The following is a 23,521-nucleotide window of genomic DNA, read 5'->3' on the forward strand; positions in this document are numbered from 1 at the left end:
TTGTGTTTTTTGTACTTTTCCCGAGACCCATGACCACACCAGTGTTACGACACTGGTGACGTAACACCCTTAACAGTGCAGCACCTGCTGGTCGAGTGCCCCACTTTGGGGGACCTGCGAGAGCGATTCCTCTCCCTGTGTCGCGGTGGAGATGAGTCTTTTTCCCTGGTGCTGGGAGAGAAGGCACTCTCCTCGGGGCATGACGCTTATGGCTTCCTACAGGAGGCTGGCGTCGTCAACCTCCTGTAGGTTTTACTGACTTTTTATTGAGTTTTATTTTGTTTTTAATTAATTAAATACTGTTTTTTATATAATATTATAATATAATTTATTTTACTTAATATTCGGCGCCATATGACCCTGCGGTTGCGGCGCCAAGAACGAACTCCCCCAATAATCAATCAATCCTTTTCTTGAATATATCATAAACAAGTAATTTACAGAAGGATATTTCCCAAACCACCTACAGATAGCAAGAGTAGTTCCAGTTTACTAGAAAGATGACAGTTCTTTGTTCTTTAATTACAGGACCGTTTTTATCCTCCCCAGTATAAGTAAAATAGTTGAAGTTGTAGCTAGTAGATTAATGCATTACCTGTTGCAAAAGTGTCTCTTGTCAGAGAGGGTTTCAACCGAATTATTCAACGGAATTGGCGGTACACCATCTTTGCCAAAATATTTATAAGGCGATTAAGGCCTTAGGTGATAAATATATCAACGGACAGTTTTTTAGCGATATGTCTAAGGCATTCGACTCAATTAACCACTCAATATTGCTGAATAAGCTATTCGTATATGGTATTAGGGGTTCAGCTCATGAATGGTTTAGGAGTTACCTGAGTTATCGAAAGCAATACACTGTCTTTAACAACACTGTGTCTCAGTGCAAAAGGGTTAGTTGTGGAGTACCTCAAGGGTCAGTTTTAGGTCCTTCATTTTTGTTATTCATCATCGATTTTCCTCTTTGTAACTTAATTTCAAACTTAATTTCCTTTTATTTGCTGATGATACTAACATTTTCATTCAGGGAAGGGATTTAATCTACATGGAGAACGTAATGAATAACGAGCTAATGCGTGTAATCAGTTGGTTGAATAGTAACAAATGAACTTTAAATGTCAATAAAACTCGCATGGAAACATGGAAATGCAAGCAACAGAAAGCCTATTGGCTCATTACGAGGTTGCCCGCTTTGGTAAAGTGATCTGCTCGACAGCTACTCGGAGCAGATGAAAGCGCCTCGATGTTCAGTTTACTCCTGTCGCAACGAAATGACGGTCGATTCGATATTTGAAGTTGATAGTATTCGCATTTATTACTTCTGAAGGAAGATTGTTCCAGTGGCGGATGACTCGGTTTGAAAAGGAACTCCTTCCAATATCTGTGTTACATCGATTCGACTGAATGGGTAAACCGTTATTTCTAGTTCTTGAGTTAGTTTGCAGTTCAAAGAATTTGGAGTAAACGACGTTATTGAACTTTTTCAGGTACTTGAAGACTTGAATCATATCCCCTCGTAGGCATCTTTTCTGCAATGTAAAGAGATTGAGTCGCTTGAGTCGTTACACCTACGGGTGAGCCCTTAAGGTTGGAATCATTTTCGTGGTGCGTCGTTGAATCATTTCCAGTAAATCAATGTCCTTTCTGTAATTAGGAGACCAGAGCTGTACCGCATACTCGAGATGCGGTCTTACCAGTGAATTATACAAGGATAGCATCACGTCTGGCGTTTTACACGAAGTTCCTTGCTATGAACCCGAGCATTTCTTTTATTTGTTTTGTATGTTTATTATTTATTATTATTATTATTATTATTATTATTATTATTATTATTATTATTGCAGCAGCAGCAGCAGCAGTAGTAGTAGTAGCAGAAACATCTCAAGTAATGGACGTCTTTCTCTTTTGATTTTGCGGCGCCCTCGTCATAAGCCACGAATATTAAAAAATCAACCGCTTTGGTGCGAATCGCCATAACTCCCTTATTTCTGGGGCTACGGAAAAGTTATTGGTATCAATCGACGGCAAAATGCAAGGGCTATATTTTTGTTTATTTAACGCTCGGGCTCGAAAACCGACTGGAAAGGGTCGAAAATCGAATAAATTCGCAAAAAAAGATTCGAAAAAAAAGTATTTGAGTTCCCAACCTTGAAACCCACTCATTTTTTGAGAATTTCAAAAAACTTATTTAACAAATGATTTAGCCCTGCCAATGTGCTTTCCAAAATGGTGCATAACGGTTCCCTACTCCAAGTAGTTTCGTCGCTAGATCTTGAAACATAAACCCTGCCGAGAGCGATTTCGACGACCTCCAGACATTTTGCCGTTTTTGTCTAGTGTGGCTTTGCTATTGCCTCTAGAAGGCTGTAATTTGGTATGTAGCCCGTCTTTGCAATGTTGATAGACCAACTCGAAGGATCTTTTGATAGCTCGATTCTAAGTTCGTCGTCGAGCCGTCACAAAATAAACGTGTCCAAATCGTGGCAAAAGGGCCGAAAAACAGGTTACTTTGTGACAGTTCGACGACGAACTTAGAATCAAACTATCAGAATATTCTGCGAGTTGGTCAAACAACATTGGCAAGAGGGGCTACATGCTAACTTACAGCCTTCTAGAGGCAATAGCAAGGCCACACTAGACAAAAACGTCAAAATGTCTGGAGTTCGGCAGGGCTAAATCATTTGTTAAATTTTTTTTTTTTAATTCTCAAAAAAATGAATGGGTTTCAAGGTTGGGAACTCAAAAATACTTTTTTTCGGAGTTTTTTTTTGCGAATTTATTCGTTTTCGACCCTTTCGAGTCGGTTTTCGAGCCCGGTCGCTAATAAAAAATATAGCCCTTGCATTTTACCGTCGATTGATACAAATAACTTTTCTGTAGCCCAAGAAATAAGGGAGTTACAGCGATTTGCACCAAAGCGGTTGATTTTTCAAAATTCGTGGCTTAAATGACAAAGCTGGGGCAAGTGTCCGTTCCATATGAATAGGTTTCACTGGTAGTAGTAATAGTAGTAGTATTGTTGTTATTATTATCATTATAATTAGTAGGCTAGTAGCAGTGTTCACAGAAATGATACCCCCCAGATCTCAGTGAATCTTTGAAAGGGCGCAATTTAGGTCCTAAGGGGGGGGGCGGCCGCCCTCCCCCCTGGATCCGCCACTGTTCTGGGACCTTATTCATTTGTACTGACCGGTTGAATATGTTAGTGAGTGGCTCAAGTATTTTCTGTTTAAGCTCTTATAATAACTTCGGGGACAAGTTGTCGGGTCCCGTTGACTTGTTCGTGTCGAGTTTGTCCAAGTACTTTTTCACTTCTTGGTCGCATATTGAGTCAATTTCCAGGGGCGTGAACCTCCTCGGCGGGTCAGGGCTCTCGGGAATGGTTTATATGTCCTCGACTGTGAATATGGATGCGAAGTTACTGTTTAGGATTCTGGCCATCTGTTTAATATCCCGAGTTACAGATCCAGTCTCGTCTGTCAGGGGACCAATATTGAATTTTACATTCTTTTTCGATATGATGTATGTTAAGAATTTTTTTGAGTTGGTTTTGATGTCGCGCGCTATTTGTTTTTCATAGTTGCGTTTACTACTCCGAATAAGGGTGCGACAAGCTCTGAGGCTGTTGTGGTACTGAGTACGGGCCTCGGCCGTGTCATTCTCTTTCATTAGGTTATAATTCCTTTTTTTAAGTTTACTGACCTTTTTTATTTCTCTGGTCATCCATGGTGGATCTACGGCACCATTTACACGCCTGGATTTTGTAGGCACTGTAGCCTTCTCTACCCCCAAAAGCATATCTTTGAAGGCGTTCCACGCGTTGTTGTTTGTATTGTCGGTGAGGTTAAATTGGTCCCAGGTCGCAGGGGGAAGCAGCTCACGGGCTAATTTGAAGTTTGCTTTTTTGTAGTTTGGTATCACTGACGGATTATCTACGAGCTTGTGACTTATCTTGACATTAAAACGGATTAAGTGGTGATCGCAATTTTCTCACCAACTTCACAGTCGCGGATGAGGTCGGGGTCGCTTACTAATACCAGATCCAGTAGACTGTTTTCTCTTGTCGGTTGAGTTACAGCTTGAGTGAGGAACGAATCTTCCACCACCTCTGAGCCTGCTACCCTCTTGACCTAGTCATCAGTCCCTAGTCAATGTTAGGGCAATTAAAGTCCCCAATTATTATTGCTTCCTTTCTTTGTGTTGAGAGAGTCTCTTCGTATAGATGGTGTGCACGTGACGTCACGATCCCATGTAAACAATAACAAACCACTGGCTGGCCGTGGCAACCGCGAACGCCGCAACGATGGTTAAGCGGTGTTGTGCATTTGGCTGTTCAAATAAGGAAGGTAGAGACAATGTCTCATTCTAGATTTTCTAGAAAGTCCACATCGAAGAAAAGTGAGCTTGAAGCAGCCATAAATCGCAGAGAACTGTGGATAAATGCCCGACCAACCGATAAAATAAAAATCTAATAGGCTACAGAGGTAGGTATACTAATATGTCATAATTATTGAAGTTGTACCTACAACAAGGTGATTTATCATAACACTGCCTGGGGTCACCACAGAGGTATATAACTCTGTGGGGGTAACAGTATCAAAGAGTTTTAAGAACCACTGATATAGATATATACTACATTAAACAACCACACTACATATATCTTACCTTAGCTATGATGATGCACACCGTGAAAGCATTCCCTTGATTGATGTCTGTGATGAGTAGCTCACTGACCCATCCAGCAACAAAATACTTAAGAACATAGGGAGACTGCAAGAGGCCTAATGGCCTACACAGGTCAGCTCCAGATTCCCCCCCCCCCCCACTACCACCTGTCATCCTCGTCCATGTAGCTATCCAGTCAACTATTAAAACAAGCTATCGTCCCTGCACTCACTATGTGATTGCTGAGTCTATTTCATTCCCCCACCACCCTATTGCTAAACCTTGCAATGCTTGCCTATTTCCCTCCTAAATCGATACTTTTCTAATTGAAATCCATTACTGCGTGTTCTATCCTGCTGGCTAATTCTCAGTAGCCTACTCTACTTATATCGCCTTTGTTGTAATCCTTGACTCATTTGAATACTTCTATCAGATCTCCCCGCACTCTTCGTCTTGCTTTAGTGAATGTACGTTGAGATGTTTTAGGCAGCCTATCTTGATATGGGAGGTTCCTCAGTCCCTGAATCATCTTGGTCATCCTCCTCTGAACTGATTCTAGCAAGTTGATGTCCATTCTGTAGTGTGGGCACCAACACTGGACAGCATAATTTAAGTGTGGCCTAACTAACGCTAAATAGAGTCTGAGGATGACCTCTGCACTTTTGTTGGATACCGTCCTGTTAAACCTAATACCCTGTCAGCCCTATTCCTCGCACTAATACATTGTTTCCTTAGTTTTAGGTCAGAATTCACTAACACTCCCAAATTCCTTTCACACACTGCTATATCTATCGCTGTGGAGTCCAAACTATACCCGTGTAATGGGTTGCGAGTTTCAACACTTAGTACGCGAGTTTCTACACTTAGTACGCGAGTTTCTACACTTAGTACGCGAGTTTCTACACTTAGTACGCGAGTTTCTACACTTAGTACGCTAGTTTCTACACTTAGTATGCTAGTTCCTACACTTAGTACGCTAGTTCCTACACTTAGTACGCTATCAATCCTACATTTAGTACACTAGTTCCTGCACCTAGTACGCTACAGTTGTAGGTTGTAGGCTTCCAGACTTCTATAGGCTCTTAAAGTCTTGTGATTATATCTAGTACTTTTGAAGTTTATCAAATACTGATATATATCACTGTGGCGCAAGTCTGGAAGATCGCCACCTAGCAGAGTCATAATGATAATGAAGCATCACCAACAGCTTCTCCTGCCATCGTAAATGAGGGTAATGTGTGGGTATGCAGAGCGCCCACGGCCAAAGATATTGGGTTTGTTTACCTCTCGACACTGCCAGAGGGTCCGGCCCACGTGTTCGGGGCGGGGCTTAGTGACGCCAATGCATACCATCTATACGGCAATGTCGTCGGCTGCCTGTTGTTGTGGGGGCATGTATACAGTTGCAAGTGTTAGTTTCTTATTGTTTGCGGTTATTTCCATATAGACGGAATCGTATTTTTCTGCGTCCTGTTTATTCAAGAATAAAGATGTAATACTCCCGCTCTACAATAGTTTAGTCAGACCCACTTAGAATATGCGGTACAGTTTTGGTCTCCCCGCCATGCAAAGGATATTGCTAAATTAGAAGGTGTTCTGCTTCGGGCAACGAAAATGATCCTTCCTTGCGCAACAAATCCTACGAAGAAAGGCTTTCCACCCTTAACATGTTCTCTCTTGAGAAACGTCGCCTCCGAGGAAAACTGATCGAATGTTTTAAAATACTTAATGGTTTCACGAATGTAGACAGATCAACATTGTTTATGATCGATGACACTTTGCGCACGATGAACAATGGCGTAAAACTCAGATGTAGACAAGTAAATTCAGACTGCACCAAATTTTTCTTCACCAACGTTGTAGTGCGAGAATGGAATAAGCTTCCACCATCAGTGGTCCAGTGTAACACGATTGACTCCTTTAAAAATAAGCTCGACCGTCACTTCCTTCAACTTAATATCAACTAGAGTAGAAATGCAACGTTTTGGAGCCTTCTGATTAATGTAAAATCACTTAGGTTTTAGGACAGACCACCAAGTCTGGACCATGGGGTCTGTGTGGTCTGATTTTCTATGTAATTCTATGTAATTCTTTTTATGGCAGGGAGCGTACTTTTTACGTAGCAAATTACTCCTCCTCCTTTCTTGTGCTTTCTATTTTTGCGGAGGCTTTTGTACCCACGGAATGACAATTCTGATATCAGATGTGCAGAGTTGGACCAAGTCTCTGTGATGGCTACCACATCTGGTTTTTCTGTTTCAATATACGCCCCAATTTCGTCCTTTTTGGGTAATAAACTACGTGCATTTGTATACAAAACAGAAATATGACTCCTGTTTTTTGGCTGCGACGAGTTGTCAGTTCGCTTGTCGGGGGCGTCTTTGATTACACAGTTTCTTTTAAGTCGCACCGACGCAACGGGTTGGTTGATCAAGGTCTGCCTTTGCCCCGCCTTCGCCTGCAGTTTTTTTTAATAGCTTTTTGAAAAGCTGTCAACTGCCTCGTTCAGGAGCCTTCCAAGCCGCGCCGATCCAACCTTGTTCAGGTGGAGGCCATCATCGCGAAACAGGTCTGGGCGCTAATTGAAGTTTTTTAGACTAGTGTTGACGCCGTTCGCTTTGCTGTTAAATCCGGCGAACGTATTGACTCTCGGTAGATCCCAGAGACGATGATGTGAGGGGACTTTGTCTTATATTTCCGGATGACTTGACGGTATTTTGACAGCAGGTCCTGAGATCGAGTTGACTGAACGTCGTTAGTTCCCACATGGATCAGATACACTGTCTTTCATCGCGCTTACTGAAACAGCATCAACAGCTGATTCATTATCGTCCAATTTGGCTCTCAACACATAAATGTCAAGATAAATGATCTTACATTACAAGAAGTTCAAACAGTAAGACTTTTAGGAATAACAATAGATAACAGACTAATATGGAAGTCACACATTGTAGATGTAATCAGTAAAATTTCTAAAATAACTTGGGTATTATATAAGATTAGAAATTGTTGACAGATTCCTTAAGACAAATTTACTTATTCCTAGTTTATCCACACGTTATATTGTTCTACAGTCTTGGGTGGAGCAGAGAAAACCTATATTGAAAAATTGTTCCTTACTCAAAAAAAAAAAAAAAAAAAGTTATGTCATATTGTAACAGGTATGATCATGCAAATCCTTTTTTCCATGGAATGAAACTTCTGAAAATATGTGACGTTAACTATGTGACGTTATCTCAAATCAAACTCTTATATTTGTATATAAATCACTAAATACATATCAAACAGACAGGTTTTCAATACACCACTCACAACACTCAAACACGACGAGTGAATGAAGTCAAAATTTCATTGCGCAGAACATCCCATTCTCAGCAAAGTGTTATTTTTAGAGAATCTAAATTATGGAGCCAACTCTCCGAAGAGATAAAAAAAATAAACCTATTCCTTTTTAACAAAAAAGGAAATATCATTCGGAAGCTGTGATGCTGAGTAATATAGATTATTATTTATTTATGTACCTATTTATTTTGCTTCTTGGCAGTAGTTTGTGTCCGTACGTGTTGTATCAAAATCTGCTTGTAATGGCTATTTCAATTTGTTTAATGATTTTTCAAAATATTGCTAATGGAATTACCAACAATTATTGTTTTAATTATTAGTATTATCATTGTTATTGATATTTACTGGTAATGTTACCATTGTTGTCATCAATTATTACTGTCACTTATTGCTATTTTCATTATTAATCAGTGGTTAGCACAGTCGGCTCACAACCGAGAGAGCCCGGGTTCGATTCCCGGGCGGAGTGGAAAAATTTGGGCGGCTTTTCCGATAACCTACGCCCTGTCCACCCAGCAGTGAATGGATACCAGGTATTAATCGGGAGTTGTGTCCCGTCTCCTGGGATCTGTTCCCTTCTCCTATAATTCCTTCCCCTTCTGTCTCTCTCCGGCATATGACCACAGATGTTGCGCCGACTAAACGAAACTTTCCAACTTTCATTATTAATAGTATTTGTAATTTACGTATTGTAATTTACAAGTTACTATTACTATTATTATTATGTTTACAATGTCTATTACTGCTTACTGTATTATTATTATTATTATTATTATCATTATTTTTACTTGATAAAGCAATTTCACTTAATGTAATACATGTGTATATGTCAGTGTGTGTACAGTATATAGATGCGTATTTGTTGTGTAAGGATAGATGTGCATGTATATATTTATATATTTGTGTATGTGTGCGTGAATGACCTAGAAAGTAGAAATGAATGCTGTAAATTGCTACAGTTACGACTGTACAACGTAAAGAGCATATAAACTATCAGAGAGCAATAGCTCCACTGGCAAGGGCTTATTATACTTTAATTGTATTTTGTTGTAAAGGTTATTCTTGTAATGTACTTAAAGGGCCAATCAATCAATCAATCTTGACCGAAGTCACTGAAGTTAGGGTTGCTTGAAGACCTGGATAGCATGTGGGTAATCTTCCGCCACTCGGCGGTGGGACTTAAACCTGTCCCCGGCTATGTCCGCACGCTGACCACTCGGCCACCGCATGCCAAAAATCCCTGGTTCAATCACACTTGTTTTCGTGCTATCAAGATAGAGAGGTAGTTTACAAAAGGTACATGAGTATTCAAACTCTTGCTAATCATGTTATATTTATTTATGTTCGGAATCGTGTCAAAGCTATTCTTTGACTCCCCAAAAACTCTCAACAAAAAAAAAAAAAAAAAATCAATCTTGCCAACTCTATTTTTTAAGGAGACGATTGGCACCTGGTTAAAAATATCCACTGCACTTTTACTACATCTTTTCCACCTCTCCCTAATTCTGATGGTTCAGAAGGTGTCACACATCTGTTTCTATGGATAAATGTTTCACTCAAACTCTCAAAGAATTCATCTCTGGTGGGTTAAGGGCATATCCCTCCTTACTACAAACTCTGGAAGACTCCTTCGCCTGTATTTTCTCTTTCCTATGACTTTTAACTCTTTCAAGATGGAAGAATCAAGACACCTCTCAAATAGTTTTTGAATAATAATCTTAAAATTCTTTACCACTATATTCCTTTTGAGGAACAGTAGTTATATGGGTTTTATTCCCAATTTTTAATGTTTGCCCTCGTGTTCTTTCTCTAGTTTGAAAATGGGCCATACTCGTGTTTAACTCCCGTTCTTATTTGCTCTTCAGGTCTTCACCGATCAACTCTTTGGAGGAGCTGCTTGAACGCAACCTTGTGCCCGCCATAAGAATGTTGAGCAGCCCTTACAATTTCTTTCTGGTGGGTGTTCATGTCCATCTTACTTTCTAACGTTTGGTCACTCTGCCAATCTACTGCCACCCTTCCACCACTCGGATCCTCCAGCCTTACAATGTTCCGTCATTCATTGTCATCCTATTAACATTCTGAACCTCTTTCACTGTCCAGTGAGTCCCTGTCACTGCTTATATACAAATGGCTGAAATATTACCTACTCCCCGTCAAATCAAGCGCCCCCACGGTGCAGTGTTTAGCGTTCCTGACTAAGAATCTGCGGGTCTGGGTTCGAATCCCGTCCATGGCAGTCGGCGTGCAGCCCACTCAGCTGTTGTTCATCCTCCCTCTCGAGGTGGTCGATAAATGGGTACCTGGGGAAACCTGGGGATGATAAACTGTAATAACCCGGGTGTTACAATGGCCCTGTGTCGGGTTGAGGGTTATCTCCCACCACAGGCTCCAGGGGCCAACAGGAAGGAGATGAGCACCGCCGCCACGCGCTGCTGTAGCGTATGCTCCCAACTTTACATTTTCACACGTCGAATCCATTCATTGTTCACACACGCGTGGATGAAGTGCTGTTTACCTCCGTCAAAACATTGCTGTCTCACAGCATACATACGTGTGGGTTGAGTACTGCCTTACCTCTTGTCGGATCCTGTCATTAATGATATACATGTATTTGATGTTTTTCCTTTTTTACTGAAAAGGTGGCAGCTCAAGGGAAAAAGAGACGATACCAAAACGCACGTTGGCATTGTTGCTCCAAATAGAGGAATGACAGTCAGATTCGGTAAGATGTGTCTCTGATATTTCCATTTGAAAGTATTCGAGTAGTAGGCAGGAGGAAATACAGTTAGAGCAAAGCTATTCTAGGGTTTACCAGCGAAAAGGATGAAATAAGGATGTTGGCTAATTCTTGTATAAGGGATTTGGATAACATAGGAATGAGCTTAGGTAAGAAATTGTGCGCAGTGAGGCTTCAGGAGGTGTGTTGGCATGTAGTTAGAAAGTTCAGTAGTCATTAGCATTGAAATACCAATATAAGACACAATGAGAGACAACATTGTGCCGGAATTTAAGAGAAAGATCTGTAGGAGGAGGGGAACTGATGGTACAAAAAGCTTTTAACTCTTAAAAAAAAGGCGAGTGCGCGCGCGTGCGTATAAACCCCACACACATAAGATGGATACTCCGTACGAGGGAGGACAAGGTCCTTGTATATCAATAGTGTCTTGGAGAGGGGAATACTCTGGTGAAGACGATAGAGAACACCTAACCCTGAAGAAGTTCATTTAACAAGAGATATGAAGATTTCAAATGAGAATTTGGGTTAGGGATACACCGAGTATGATTAGTGCAGAATAAAGGGACAGGTATTACTATTATTATATTATTATTATTATTATTAATTATTATCAATTATTATTATTATTATATTATATTATTATTATTATTATTAATATATTATATTATTATTATTTATTATTTTTGTTAGCCTTTTTTTGTTGTGTTTTGTTTTTTAGTTAAAGGCGCGAACTGTTATCTCGTGAGGTCGGTATACGTTAACCTCTTTCACAAGTTGATTGTATTAGGTGAGATAACACAATAACCTTTGATTAGAGTGTGGCCGAGCGGTAGCCGTTATAAGATCACTTTAGTTCACTTTAGTTCTCTTTAGTTCTCTCTCTCAGGTTGATACAAATACCAAATGTATTTTAACTATATTAACAGTTGTACTACATAAGGTTTACAGTTTACGTGAGCGAGACGCACGAAATCAGAGACAGCCACACCGCTGCAGGGCGCGGGGCATTGGTACACCGCTTCGCCCGTCACCCGTCTTCTCTCCTCTTCTCTGCGTTGTTCGCCTGTTTTATTTGCTTGTAGTTCGTCCGGAAGAATTGGGGCTTCCGGTTGATGACTGTTGATAGAGTCATCATTGCTGATCTAGTGTGATTCATCTGGCTTCCCACGGCCAAAAGCACGACGTGTTGTTAGACATCCTGTTGTGCGACACCGACCGGGTGTCGCCACACGTACAGTCATACATACACATGTACATTATAATATACACATTACATTATTATTATTATTATTATTATTATTATTATTATTATTATTATTATTATTAATATATTATATTATTATTATTATTATTATTATTATTATTATTATTATTATTATTATTATTATTATTAATATATATTATTATTATTATTATTATTATTATTATTATTATTATTATTATTATTATTATTATATGTGACGAATAAGTTAGAGAGAGAGAGAGAGAGAGAGAGAGAGAGAGAGAGAGAGAGAGAGAGAGAGAGAGAGAGAGAGAGAGAGAGAGAGAGAGAGAGAGAGAGAGAGAGAGAGAGAGAGAGAGGGGGGGGGGGGGGTGAGTGCAGACACTAAACAGCCTGTCCAGGAGCCCTAAAGCACCTGGCACGCCAAGAGTGTGAAAGTGAAAGCAATGAGAGAAGTAGGAAATGGATGAGATCATTCAGAATTTATATCACCGGGAAAAATGACTGGAATATAAATAAAGCTTTTTCCGATGCGGACCCATGATTGTCATATAAATTTATTAAATCTAGCAATGCAGTTGTTATCTTACGTTCCACAGTGTCATGAAATTTTACTATGATGGCACATACTGTATTGGTGGAACAGTCCGTTGTTTCATCGATTATGATGCTAAATTTGTTGCTTTGCAACTTCTCACTAAATTTCCCTGCTACGTAGTTCCCGAAGACATTGGCTTAGGTGGTGCACTTGGTGTTGGTAAGCGAGTGTTCTACTGCTAGTTGGTCCACGGGTAAAGGAAAAAACTTCCCGTCAAGGTTATTTTATTACAAAATTTACATAGTCATTGGGATAGACGAAACAAAAAAGACATCGTTCTGTGTATATGCATTTATGTGAATGTTGTGTAGTGTAAATGACATTGGGGTGTTGGTGTATGTGGAGTACAATATGTGTGTGAGATCTGTAGCAGGACGTGGACAAACAACTGAAGATTAACATTTAACGATTAAGATAAACAATGAGGACGCCACGGGACAACAGGGCGCACAGGACAGGGCAACGATGAAAACATTAACCCGGTAGCTGCGGGGGTCATGTTTCTTAGGTTAGGTTAAGTTAGGTTAGGGTAAAGGCCCCTCTAAGTAAAATAATGCGAAAGAATCATCACTCACGCAAACCATTTCATAACATATCAACGCATATGTGATCAGTTTATGCATCATCTATTATATGAGGTTTATATCATGGCAGAAATTTGGCCCATCGCTGGTACACGGTAAAGCCACAAATTTGGCCCATCGCTGCTACCGAGTTAATGACGAATTATGAGTGTGCTGCCACACCATTTTATGCGTCACCGGGGAAGAGCACGCGACCGTTTTCAGCGGTGGCTTGCTACACACTGAGTCCTTTTTAATGCCAAGTGGGCCGCTACTTGGGAATTCGGAAACATCATCTTGTTAAGTTCCATGATGTCTTCACAGAAACTAAAATAAGGAGAGGAAATAGTATAAAAGTAGTTATGGTTTTAGGACATTACATGCATTTTTCTTGAGAACTATGTAGCAACAAAAATTATACAATATGAACCATGCTGGCATATTCTTTTGACTTTATATATAAAAATAAATTTGCAATTATAGATATGTTACGGTGTTTCATGATTTATATTACTTTTACACGCAGCACGTAGTAAATCAACAATTACTTTACCTGAATGGTAAGTTGTGTTTACTCATAAATACCAAAATGAGAAGAGTTGCATATGCAACACCAAGTGTTCCAGCATCGCGGTGTTGAGCCATGGATGGTTCACCCATATGAGCATCCACAAGTCCTATGCCTCCACGTTGACGTTTGCAATGTGTATCTGTAGTATTATAATATAATGTTATATGTGTAAGATATTATCCGTTTGTAAGTACATAACAAACAACAAGCAGGGGCGGATGCATCGTGGAAGCCTGCCGCGCGGTCGGGTCCCCCCGCTAGAGTCCCTTTATAGAGAGTCCCGACATAGGCGGCCCTGTGCATAAGGGAATACCGGTCAACTCGGCCCATTGCCAACTCGGCCCATTGCCAACTCGGCCCATGACCAAGTCGGACCATTACATACCAACTCGCCCATTACGTATTCAACACAACGAAACACTTGCTAGAAATTACAGTAGTTAATGAAATTTAATCTAATCTCTTCAAGTGCACAATGCCTATTTACACGGTACAGTAAGCTGCATTCAGTTGCTAAAACCAAAAGTAATAAAAATAGAATAGAGATATGTATAACACATACGCCATACCTTCCCATCTGAGAGGAGACGCACTTGCAAAGTTACTAGTTTGGCCTCGTCACTAGGTAATTTTATGAGTAAGTAAAAGCTGAGTTGTCCTTTGCGCGCCTTCCTATTTAGCCTATTATGCCAACCTTCCAAATCGTTATTTGTACGGATACTTCTACCAAATACGCACCACGCTCTGGGAGGCCAAATGTCAGAATGGATCCAGGTGTTTTTTTTATAAAGTCTACAAGACTTATGAGGACGTGAGAGTCGTTTGCTTTCCTGTAAAATCTTAAGAGTTCTTCAATATGCTCTGCAGGGACTTTCCTGAGATATTTATGAGTTTCAACATCATTTGTGTAAGGTACTTGTAGGCCTATTTCTTGAATTTTACCGCCACACTGCCTGCCCCCAATGAAAGCTGCATCCTCGAATTATAACATCTGGCAGGATTTTGGGAATCGCATTCCAAATGCTTGCCTCAAAATCAATAGTAGTTACCTTTATTTTCAATTCCCCACCTAAAAGATCTTTAGTTTTTGCAAACACCTTTTTGTAATCTCTACGTTTTTTCCCAGACATTAGTACAAACAGCAGTGACACTTGTTTTAAGTTCTTGTCACTTTGTACGAATGTATGAATACTACAAAGTTGAGTAATGGGGCGGCGGACTACTTTAAAAGTTGCATCTTCGTACCAATGGTTTGCCTTGCTTAACAGGGATCGTTGTCCTTCTGTAGCAAATATTAGATGCCGTCGGCCACCAACAGAGATTTCATACCGCAGGAAATTTTCAGGAATGTGAGCATGACTTATTTCAAAAGAATCGAGCTGATGGTCCGAGTTGGTATTAAAAAATGGTCCGAGTTGGTTCACCGGCCGAGTCGGTAATCGTGAATGGTCCGAATTGGCAATGGGCCGAGATGGACGCACACCGCATCAGGCTGCTGGGCGCCATTTTTGGCCTTTCGAACACCGCACCGACTTTGAACTGAGGTAATAAAAACATAATTTTACCTATTTTGGAAGCGGATTCGGCTGCTTTTTAATGTAACAATGCCTTGCTGCCTAGCCTTCGGCTGTAGCAACATGCCACAGAGGGGCTACAAAGTGTATAATTTAACTGCAAGGCCGCTGATAAGACAGAGGTGTGCTAACAGTCAGTCGTCTTGGGAGGAAACCATCGGTTATGACAGCAAGACACACACACTGCCATTGTGTGTGTCTTGCTGTCGTAACCGCCCTCCTTTTGTACTGTCTATGGAAATCATTGTGAGAGAGGCACAGCTACAAGGACCGAAACAATCGTTCACATCGATCAGGTCCAGCCATCGAAGTTGATGAGGGAAGCTGTCGCCCTTATGGCCAAAATTATTGGATGCGATCTCTCCCACAGGGCTCTAGCTGTTATTACAGACTTACAATGGATATTTCACACTCATCAAGGCCACAGTCTAATAGACTGGACGTGTTACAAGAGTTTAATGAACAGAAGCTAGCTTTTGGTGAGCCTACCTGTCCTGGTAAAACTAGAATCACACCCAACTCACTCTAAAAGTTAACACATTATTTGTTTAGATTGTATTTGCTAATCATCACTCTGGTAACCGTTTCCATTATTATTACTCGTTTATGAGATTATAAAATGCGGAGAAATATTACTTATTCAGCGGTGATAAGTTTGGTTACTATTTGCTCATGTGAAGGGTCTTCAGCTAGAAACTCCCATTATAATATGTTGAAGATATGTGCATTTTCCTACAGTATTCTCTAAACCAAGCTATTTTGACCCTCATGCAACACGTTTATATGGCCTTAGTATTTTACTGTATTTTTTTCAATCAACAATAAGTATTTAAATTAAATTAAATGTTATTGGATTATAAACATTGATGACTTATCTTCACAATACCTTGGAATCGCACAGAACATTTATTGCAGCAATAGTGTGTGTGTGTGTGTGTGTGTGTGTGTGTGTGTGTGTGTGTGTGTGTGTGTGTGTAATTTACCTCTTGGTTTGCTGCGGGTCTCTCTCGAGACAGCCAGCCGTTCCCCTACGGAAGAGCACAGAGTTCATAGTACCGATCTTTGGGTAGGACTGGACCACTTGCACACAACACACCGCGACAATGAGGTCACAACACCTTGCCTGATGTCGCGTACCTACTCACTGCTAGGTGACCAGGGGCTACACGTGAAAGAAGATAAACCCAACTTATCTTCACCCGGCCGGGGAATCGAACCCCGGTCCTTCTGGTTGTGAGGCAGACGCTCTATCCACTGAGCTACCGGGCCGTGTGTGTGTGTGTGTGTGTGTGTGTGTGTGTGTGTGTGTGTGTGTGTTAAATTGTTAACACAAAGAGAGCAGCATGGCGAGTAATGGAATCAGGGCTCCCTCTACCCCCAGATAATTAGTTTACACTAATTTTCTCTCCATATACTAAAGTTTACTGCAAGCAGGTGATGGAAAGGAAGCAAAGTACCTTTGCAATGATGGAGCTTGGGTAGTGTCAGTCACGTGGCCCATGACAAGTATATCAAGGCTCATGACGTTCAGGAGGCAGCGTCCCTCCCTGCAGGCAAGGGTCAGCTAGCGATGAAGGGATATGCAGGACATAGAAAGACTTCCCCGACTGCTGCCGATAATGTTTTACAGCGATAAGTATTGTTAAATCCATCCATCACAGCAGCAACACTCAAAGAGAAGCACCCAGACTTGTGTGAAGTCTCTCAGTATCCTCTGAGCGCTGCCGCCTCTCAAGGTCGTCAGCACCCCGCCTTGACGCGCCTATATCACAGGGTACATGGGTTACTGAGTGCCTATACTGAGACAGTGGCTGATCGTAAGGCTAATAATAATCTCCTGTCACCTTCTTACGGCACATCACAACTGCTGGTGACCAAATTATGGTAGAGTATAAGGGCGTAATGGTGGGTTGGCGATACTTATGGATGTAGACACAAACTGTCTTTTATTTATTTTCCCAGAGATCGTTGGCTGCTGGCTCCCTACTGGTTGTTAGAGGAAGGTGTGCAGGTCTGACACAAATGTGCTCAGTTTCATTGGACGACCCGTATGGCTGTGAAACAAATACAAAAGAGAGCGTGTGCTAGCGTTTAAAAAGCGCGGCGAAAACAGGGCCAATAATGGCGTCCAAATCTTAGGTTGTCGGGACACTCTCTATCAAGGGACTATCAAGGGACTCTTCCTCCAGCAAGACCGGATCGGGGTCGAGGCTCACGCCCCGACCACGACCTCTACTTTTTAATTTGTTTTTGGCGTAGGTGGTTTTTTGTTGGGGAGGGTTGCAAGCCCTCCCCAACCAGCCCAGATCAGGACTGCTCGCCATAGGGCAGGGACGCAGGACCCTGGGTGATTAATCCCAGTTACCCAAAGAAAGAAGCATGGACAGAGAAAGAGAAAGGGGAGGAAAGACAACTCTGGGGAGGTTGAGGGCGCTGCATTCCTCATCCAGATAGACCTGTCCCTAACCTTTTTGACATAGGTAACATAATAAGCAAAAAAGTGAACTTAGACTAGACATAGCCATGAAACTTAGTGTTGCCGAATGGTGGGTGATCATTTTACCAGTAATAATCTCAACACGCAAAAATCCATATATTTTCGCGATTTTTGCGCACCATCCCCACTATCCTGCTAGCAGTGTAAATACACGTGGGTGAAATACTGCCTACCTGCCGCGCTCTGTGGAAGCTCCGTTCCGAGCCTCCCTCTCAAGCTAGCACTATACATTGCTGCTGGTGTCACGACATGGATGGGCAGAAGGCTCGTTGGCCTGAGACGACATGGATGGGCAGAAGGCTCGTTGGCCTGAGTACTTTGAGCAATTTTTCATGGCGGACCTCTCCGCGTGCAGCTCCTAACTGCTGGGTTACGAATAATGAATGGTTCTTTTGACAGTCAGAGACTGTGGTACGGATGAGGGGTAGAAAAGCAGCTGTTTTTGTAACATCATTACAGAGAGCTGCTCAAAGCTGGAGGTGAGGCCAAGATCCGTAGGTTGCATAAGTCTTGACTGCCGTACGGCACTCTGGTATCATTCCTCCTGCCTGGAAAAGGGGGCTGGTCATCCATATCTTGATCTTAATTTATAATGCGCAGGGCACCTATTCAGGTGCATAACACGCATTTGTGTTGGCTGTTGGGGGGACGGTGGAGCCGGGTGTGCAGGGACGTGCAGAGAACTTTTTCAGGGCAGGTGCTCAAGTGAAAAAAAGGGCAAAAATATAGTAATGAAGGAGAATAAAACATATATCTGCTCAATACCCTTTCAAATTTGTTTAAACTGTCATAGGTACCAGCAGGCTAATATTTTATATGAACATAAAGTCTACTGTACTGATTATCAGTAGAAGACTAGGGAATCTATTTAAAGAAAAAAAATCATATATTACTTATACATAAAATGCCTGCAAGAAAATCAATCCGTATGATTAATACAGTATGCTATTAACCAGATCTTATCATTTTATATTTACAAGAGAACCCTTCTGTGTGCCATTTCTTTGAATATGGTCATAACCTCACTGTTGTTGATTTGTATATCCTTTTCAATTGCTAGCAACAAGAGATCAGATAACCTCTCCTCACTGCACAGGCTGCGCAGCTTTGTCTTCACCAGCTTGAGTTTAGAAAAGGTCCTTTCCACTGTTGCAGTTGTGACGGGTAGAGTGGCATAAATTGTTAAGAGTTCAAGCATAAGTGGAAATATCTCCTGGGCATTGTTTTCCTTTATCAAATTCAGCAGTGTAGCTGCAGTGTTCTGTGGCAGGCATGGAAATGAGGAATAGAATATCTTCAATTCCAACCGTAGCTTGTCTACTTCTTCCAGCTCATAAAACTGGCATAATTTTTGCAATGACTTGAATGCTTTTTCATTCACAGGTTCTTTCCAGTTATCTTGAACTGTCATGCAATGGAAGGCATTTAGGATACCCCATGTTGTGTTGTCCCCACCTTTAAATCTTCTTTTTAGCTCCTGTGATATTGTGTCTAAAAACACATAAAATACTCTCACGCGGTAGTAGTCATCCAAGGTTTGGTATTGATGGTCCTCCGTAGCAGATGTAGCACTATACTTGTATCTTTCAGGCATTTTTCTTCTTCTGCCTTGTCCAGAAATCACAGAGGGAAGGTCGATGGCCATAGTTTCAGCTCTCTCTTTAACCTTTGTTAAAATCTCCGAAACTTTTCATCATTTCTTAATAATTATTCATAAACATTAATATTCCCTGCTAGTTTTACCAGTTCAGGCATGTGGTTGGGAGGGAGAAGGGAGGGGGAGGGAGGAGGGAAGGGGAGGGGACTGGGGAGGGGACAGGGAGGAGGGTAGGAAGGGATGGAGGGAGGAAAGGAGGAGGAAAGGAGGGGGGAGGGTGGTGGGAGGGGAATGGGAGGGGGGGTAGGAAGGGATGGTGGGAGGAAGGAAGGAGGGAGGAGGGAGGGGGAGGGGAAGGGAGGGAGGAAGGAAGGGATGGAGAGAGGGAGGAAGGAAGGGATGGAGGGAGGGAGGGAGGAGGGGAGGGAGAAAGGGAGGCGGGGGTAGGAAGGGATGGAGGGAGGGATGAGCCGTTGAAATAGTATATACATATATAATGATCAACATACATTAAAAGAATGAGAAAAATAAAGTGATCATAATTATGAAGAAAAGTATTCATAGATTAAGAGATTTAAAGTTGGCCCCATTTTATTTTCCACTACGCTGTGGACATCTGGCAAAACCATGAAGCTCTTAAACTGGTAACTGCAATTCTAGACAGATAAGGAGGAAGAGAAGAGGGAAAGATGATAGGAGAGAGAACTGAGAGAGAACAAAGATAACGATAGGGGGAAACACAAGCGAGACCTCTGAAGGCTTATTACAAGAAGGAAAACATCGGGGAACCGTGTTGAGGAAGCCGTAAGTGTCTATGTGATACGGGCAAGGCATGTGTGTGTGTGTGTGTGTGTGTGTGTGGCGCAGAGCCGGTGAGGCGGCCCAGGACCTGATGTGCGGACGGCGAGGGAGACAGGGAGAGTCTCAGTAATTACTAATTAACACTCAAATAGGGGCTTATAACACTTATTTCACTGATCTAGTGCACATAGACTCTGGGAGAGAGTAAGGACAAGATGGCCGTCGAGGCCTCCCTGCTGGCTGCTTGTCGTCCGGACGGCCTGGTGTTGACTATGTTTAATATAATTATGATTGGGAGGGGACTATATTCAGCTCTGAATGGGACAATTAATTAAGCTGATAATGAAGACATGTATGGAACTAATTATAAGTTGAGGCAATAGTAAATTAAGCGAAATATGTAATGAAGTCGTGTCAATCCTGCGAGACATCGAATGGGCGGGGCACAGGCCTGTATTACATTTCTCTGAAAAGGGCACTTTTAAAACAGGAGCAAAAGGGGCAGGTGCTTGGGCACCCCTAGCACCCCCCCTCTGCACGTGCCTGCAGGGGAGGGAAGTGAATCAGGTGTAATTGTTAGTGTTGGTGTGTTGTGGTGACAAGTGAGTGTGTATTTGTTTTCTGAATGAGTCTATTGTACCGCAGTCTAAAATCTGTTGAGGCAGGCTGTTCCAGTTGCGTATGGTGCGTGGAAAGTATGAGTGCTTGTATGCGTCAGTGTTAGTGTGATATGTTTGGTATTTATGGATGTGTGTGTTACGAGTACGTTGACTGTTTGCCTTGTGTAGGTATGTTTGTGGGTCAATGTCAATGTGAGTGTTTGTGATCTTGTACATAAGCGTAAGTCTGTGTGCTTGTCTGCGTATGTGAAGAGGGTCCATGTTTATCTGTTGTTTGATCCGTGTTGTGATTCCAGGCGTTCGAGTGTAATTGTTTGTAATGAACCTTGCCGCCTTGGTGTTGATTTGTTCTATCCTATCAATGTTTCTGTGTGTGTAAGGATCCCACACCGTGGAGCAGTATTCCAGTGTTGGTCTCACAAGTGTGTCATGAGCTGTGTGTTTAATGTCAGGTGTGCAGTTATGTAAATTCCTCCTCAGGAACCCCAGTGTTCTGTTGGCTGTGGCACTGATATGGTCTATGTGGGTGTTGAATTTCAAGTTAGTTGAAAGATGGATGCCAAGGTACTTGTGTGTGTGAATTGATTCTAAATTTGAATTGTGGAGAGTGTAGGTGTGATGGAGGGGGTTGTGCGCTCTGGTGAATCTTAAAAGTTTGCATTTGTCTGGTCGGAAGTGCATCTGCCAGGTGCGTTCCCACCGCTCGAGGGCGTCCAAGTCGTTTTGTAGTAGTCTGCAGTCGTCAGTAGTCTTTACTGCTCTAAACAGTAAACTATCGTCGGCAAATAGTCTAGTGGAAGAGTTAGGCGTTAACAGTGGAAAATCGTTAATGTACAGGAGGAAAAGAAGGGGGCCTAGAACGGTGCCTTGTGGGACACCTGAAGAAACAGGGACAGTGTCAGATGAAGATCCGTCAAGAAGAACACGTTGAGTCCGGTTAGTAAGAAATGCAGTGATCCAGTGTAGAAAAGGTCCTGAAATACCGTAGTATTTCAATTTCAATGTCAGTCTTTTGTGTGGAACTTTGTCGAAGGCTTTGGCAAAATCTAAAATAATAGCGTCAACTTGTTTGATGTCACGTCGGTCAAGTAGCCTCGTAATGTCGTCATATGTAGTAATGAGTTGCGATTCACATGAGCGTTTGGGTCGAAAACCGTGTTGTGAGTCAGTAAGGATGTTGTTTGTGTCAAGGCGATTCATTATGTGTTTGTGTATTATGTGTTCGAAAGTTTTACATGGAATCGATGTTAGTGAGATGGAACGATAATTGCCTGGGTCAGTCCGGTCACCTGTCTTAAACAATGGATTAATGTTTGCCAAAAGCCAGTCAGAGGGTAATGAGGTGGATGATAGGGCTTAGGTGAATATGGCCTGAAGGATGGGGGCAAGGATGGGGGCAAAGGTTTCAGGGATGAAGGCGGGAATGTTGTCGGGGCCAGTGGATTTAGTTGTCAAGTCCTTCCAGTAATTTCTGTATTCCGTTAGTCGTAATGTTGAGGGGGTATCGGGGAAGGGCTGTGGCATGTTTGGTGTCAGGTTGTGTTCTTGTGTGTACACCGATTGGAACTGTGTTGAGTATTTGTGCTTTGTGTTGTGAGCTGGTTACTAATGTGTTATTGTTGTCTACCCGTGAGGTGAACAGCCCTTGTGGTCTTCAAAACCTTCACTCACCGTATTGGGGGCACACTATATCCGGCCCTGTTTCTCGCCGGCTTAGGACTGTGTAGGAGGCTACCTATGCCTAGTTAGGCTCATCACGCCCCACCATGGCCACCCTCCACAGGGTGAAGGTGAAATATAAACTCAATGATGGAGCAGAAAAAAACAGCCACAGAGAGAAAACTCCTTGAATGCCTAGCCAACCAGAACATCTTGGTGGCAGACATAAAGGAGAGCTATGGGGGCTACTCCTTGTACGAGGCAGATGACAAGTCATTTGACCACATATATCTGGACACAACAGCCAAAGTCCTCGGCCACGCGGGCTTCACCCTATACACCCCCCCAGAGGTCAAATGCCGCAAGTGCATTATCATCAAGAATGTACAGGGCTTGGCTGACCATGATGTGCTTCATATCAAACAAGATATTGAACGCATACAGGGCTGGGCATCCGTCACGGAGGTCATTCGCTTCCCGAAAGGCCACACGTATAAAGTCATGTTCAGAACACAAGACATGGCTGCCACGGCATGCAAGCAGGGACTGAAGGTCCTAAATCTCAGCCTTACGCCAGCCCAGCTGGAACAGTTTATTCCACTCACCGTGTGCTTCAGATGCTACCAGATTGAAGGACACACAACAAAGGAGTGCACAAAGCCACAAGACTACAAGGTGTGCTCCATCTGCGCAGAGACAGACCACACGTGGCAGGAATGCGACGCAGGGGAGCAGAACAGGAATGCGACGCAGGGGAGCAGAAAAATGTGTCCTGTGCTCAGGCCAGCACTCTTGCATGGCCATGAAATGCCCCAAAAGAAAACAGGCTGTAAAAGTCAAACGTGCCAGGGTAAATGCCAGCAAGCTGAAACCTAACCAATTGTATTCTTATGTAGCCAACAACAATCAGACTTACCTACAACCCGGCTCATTAGAAAACCAATTGAAGGTTGGAGCTATTACAGCTACTGCCCTATCTCAAGAGCAAAGAACGCCAGGCACATACCAGGATGTCATAAGGACACTGAGCATTGATAATGGCCTCCCATCACCGGCTAACACGAAATCAGCA

General features: G+C 42.3%; 1 protein-coding gene across 1 annotated transcript in view; it reads left to right on the forward strand.

Moving 5' to 3' along the window:
• LOC127010194 (glutamate receptor 3-like) overlaps nt 1-23,521 on the forward strand; it is an 80,169-nt gene that overhangs the window by 50,491 nt on the left and 6,157 nt on the right. The window contains exon 8 of the mRNA XM_050884070.1: nt 9,873-9,963. Coding sequence (XP_050740027.1) covers nt 9,873-9,963 — 91 coding nt within the window. The remainder of the gene's footprint in view (nt 1-9,872; nt 9,964-23,521) is intronic.

This window comes from Eriocheir sinensis, chromosome 42, assembly GCF_024679095.1.
Source record: "Eriocheir sinensis breed Jianghai 21 chromosome 42, ASM2467909v1, whole genome shotgun sequence".
NCBI classification, from domain to species: Eukaryota; Metazoa; Arthropoda; class Malacostraca; order Decapoda; family Varunidae; genus Eriocheir; species Eriocheir sinensis.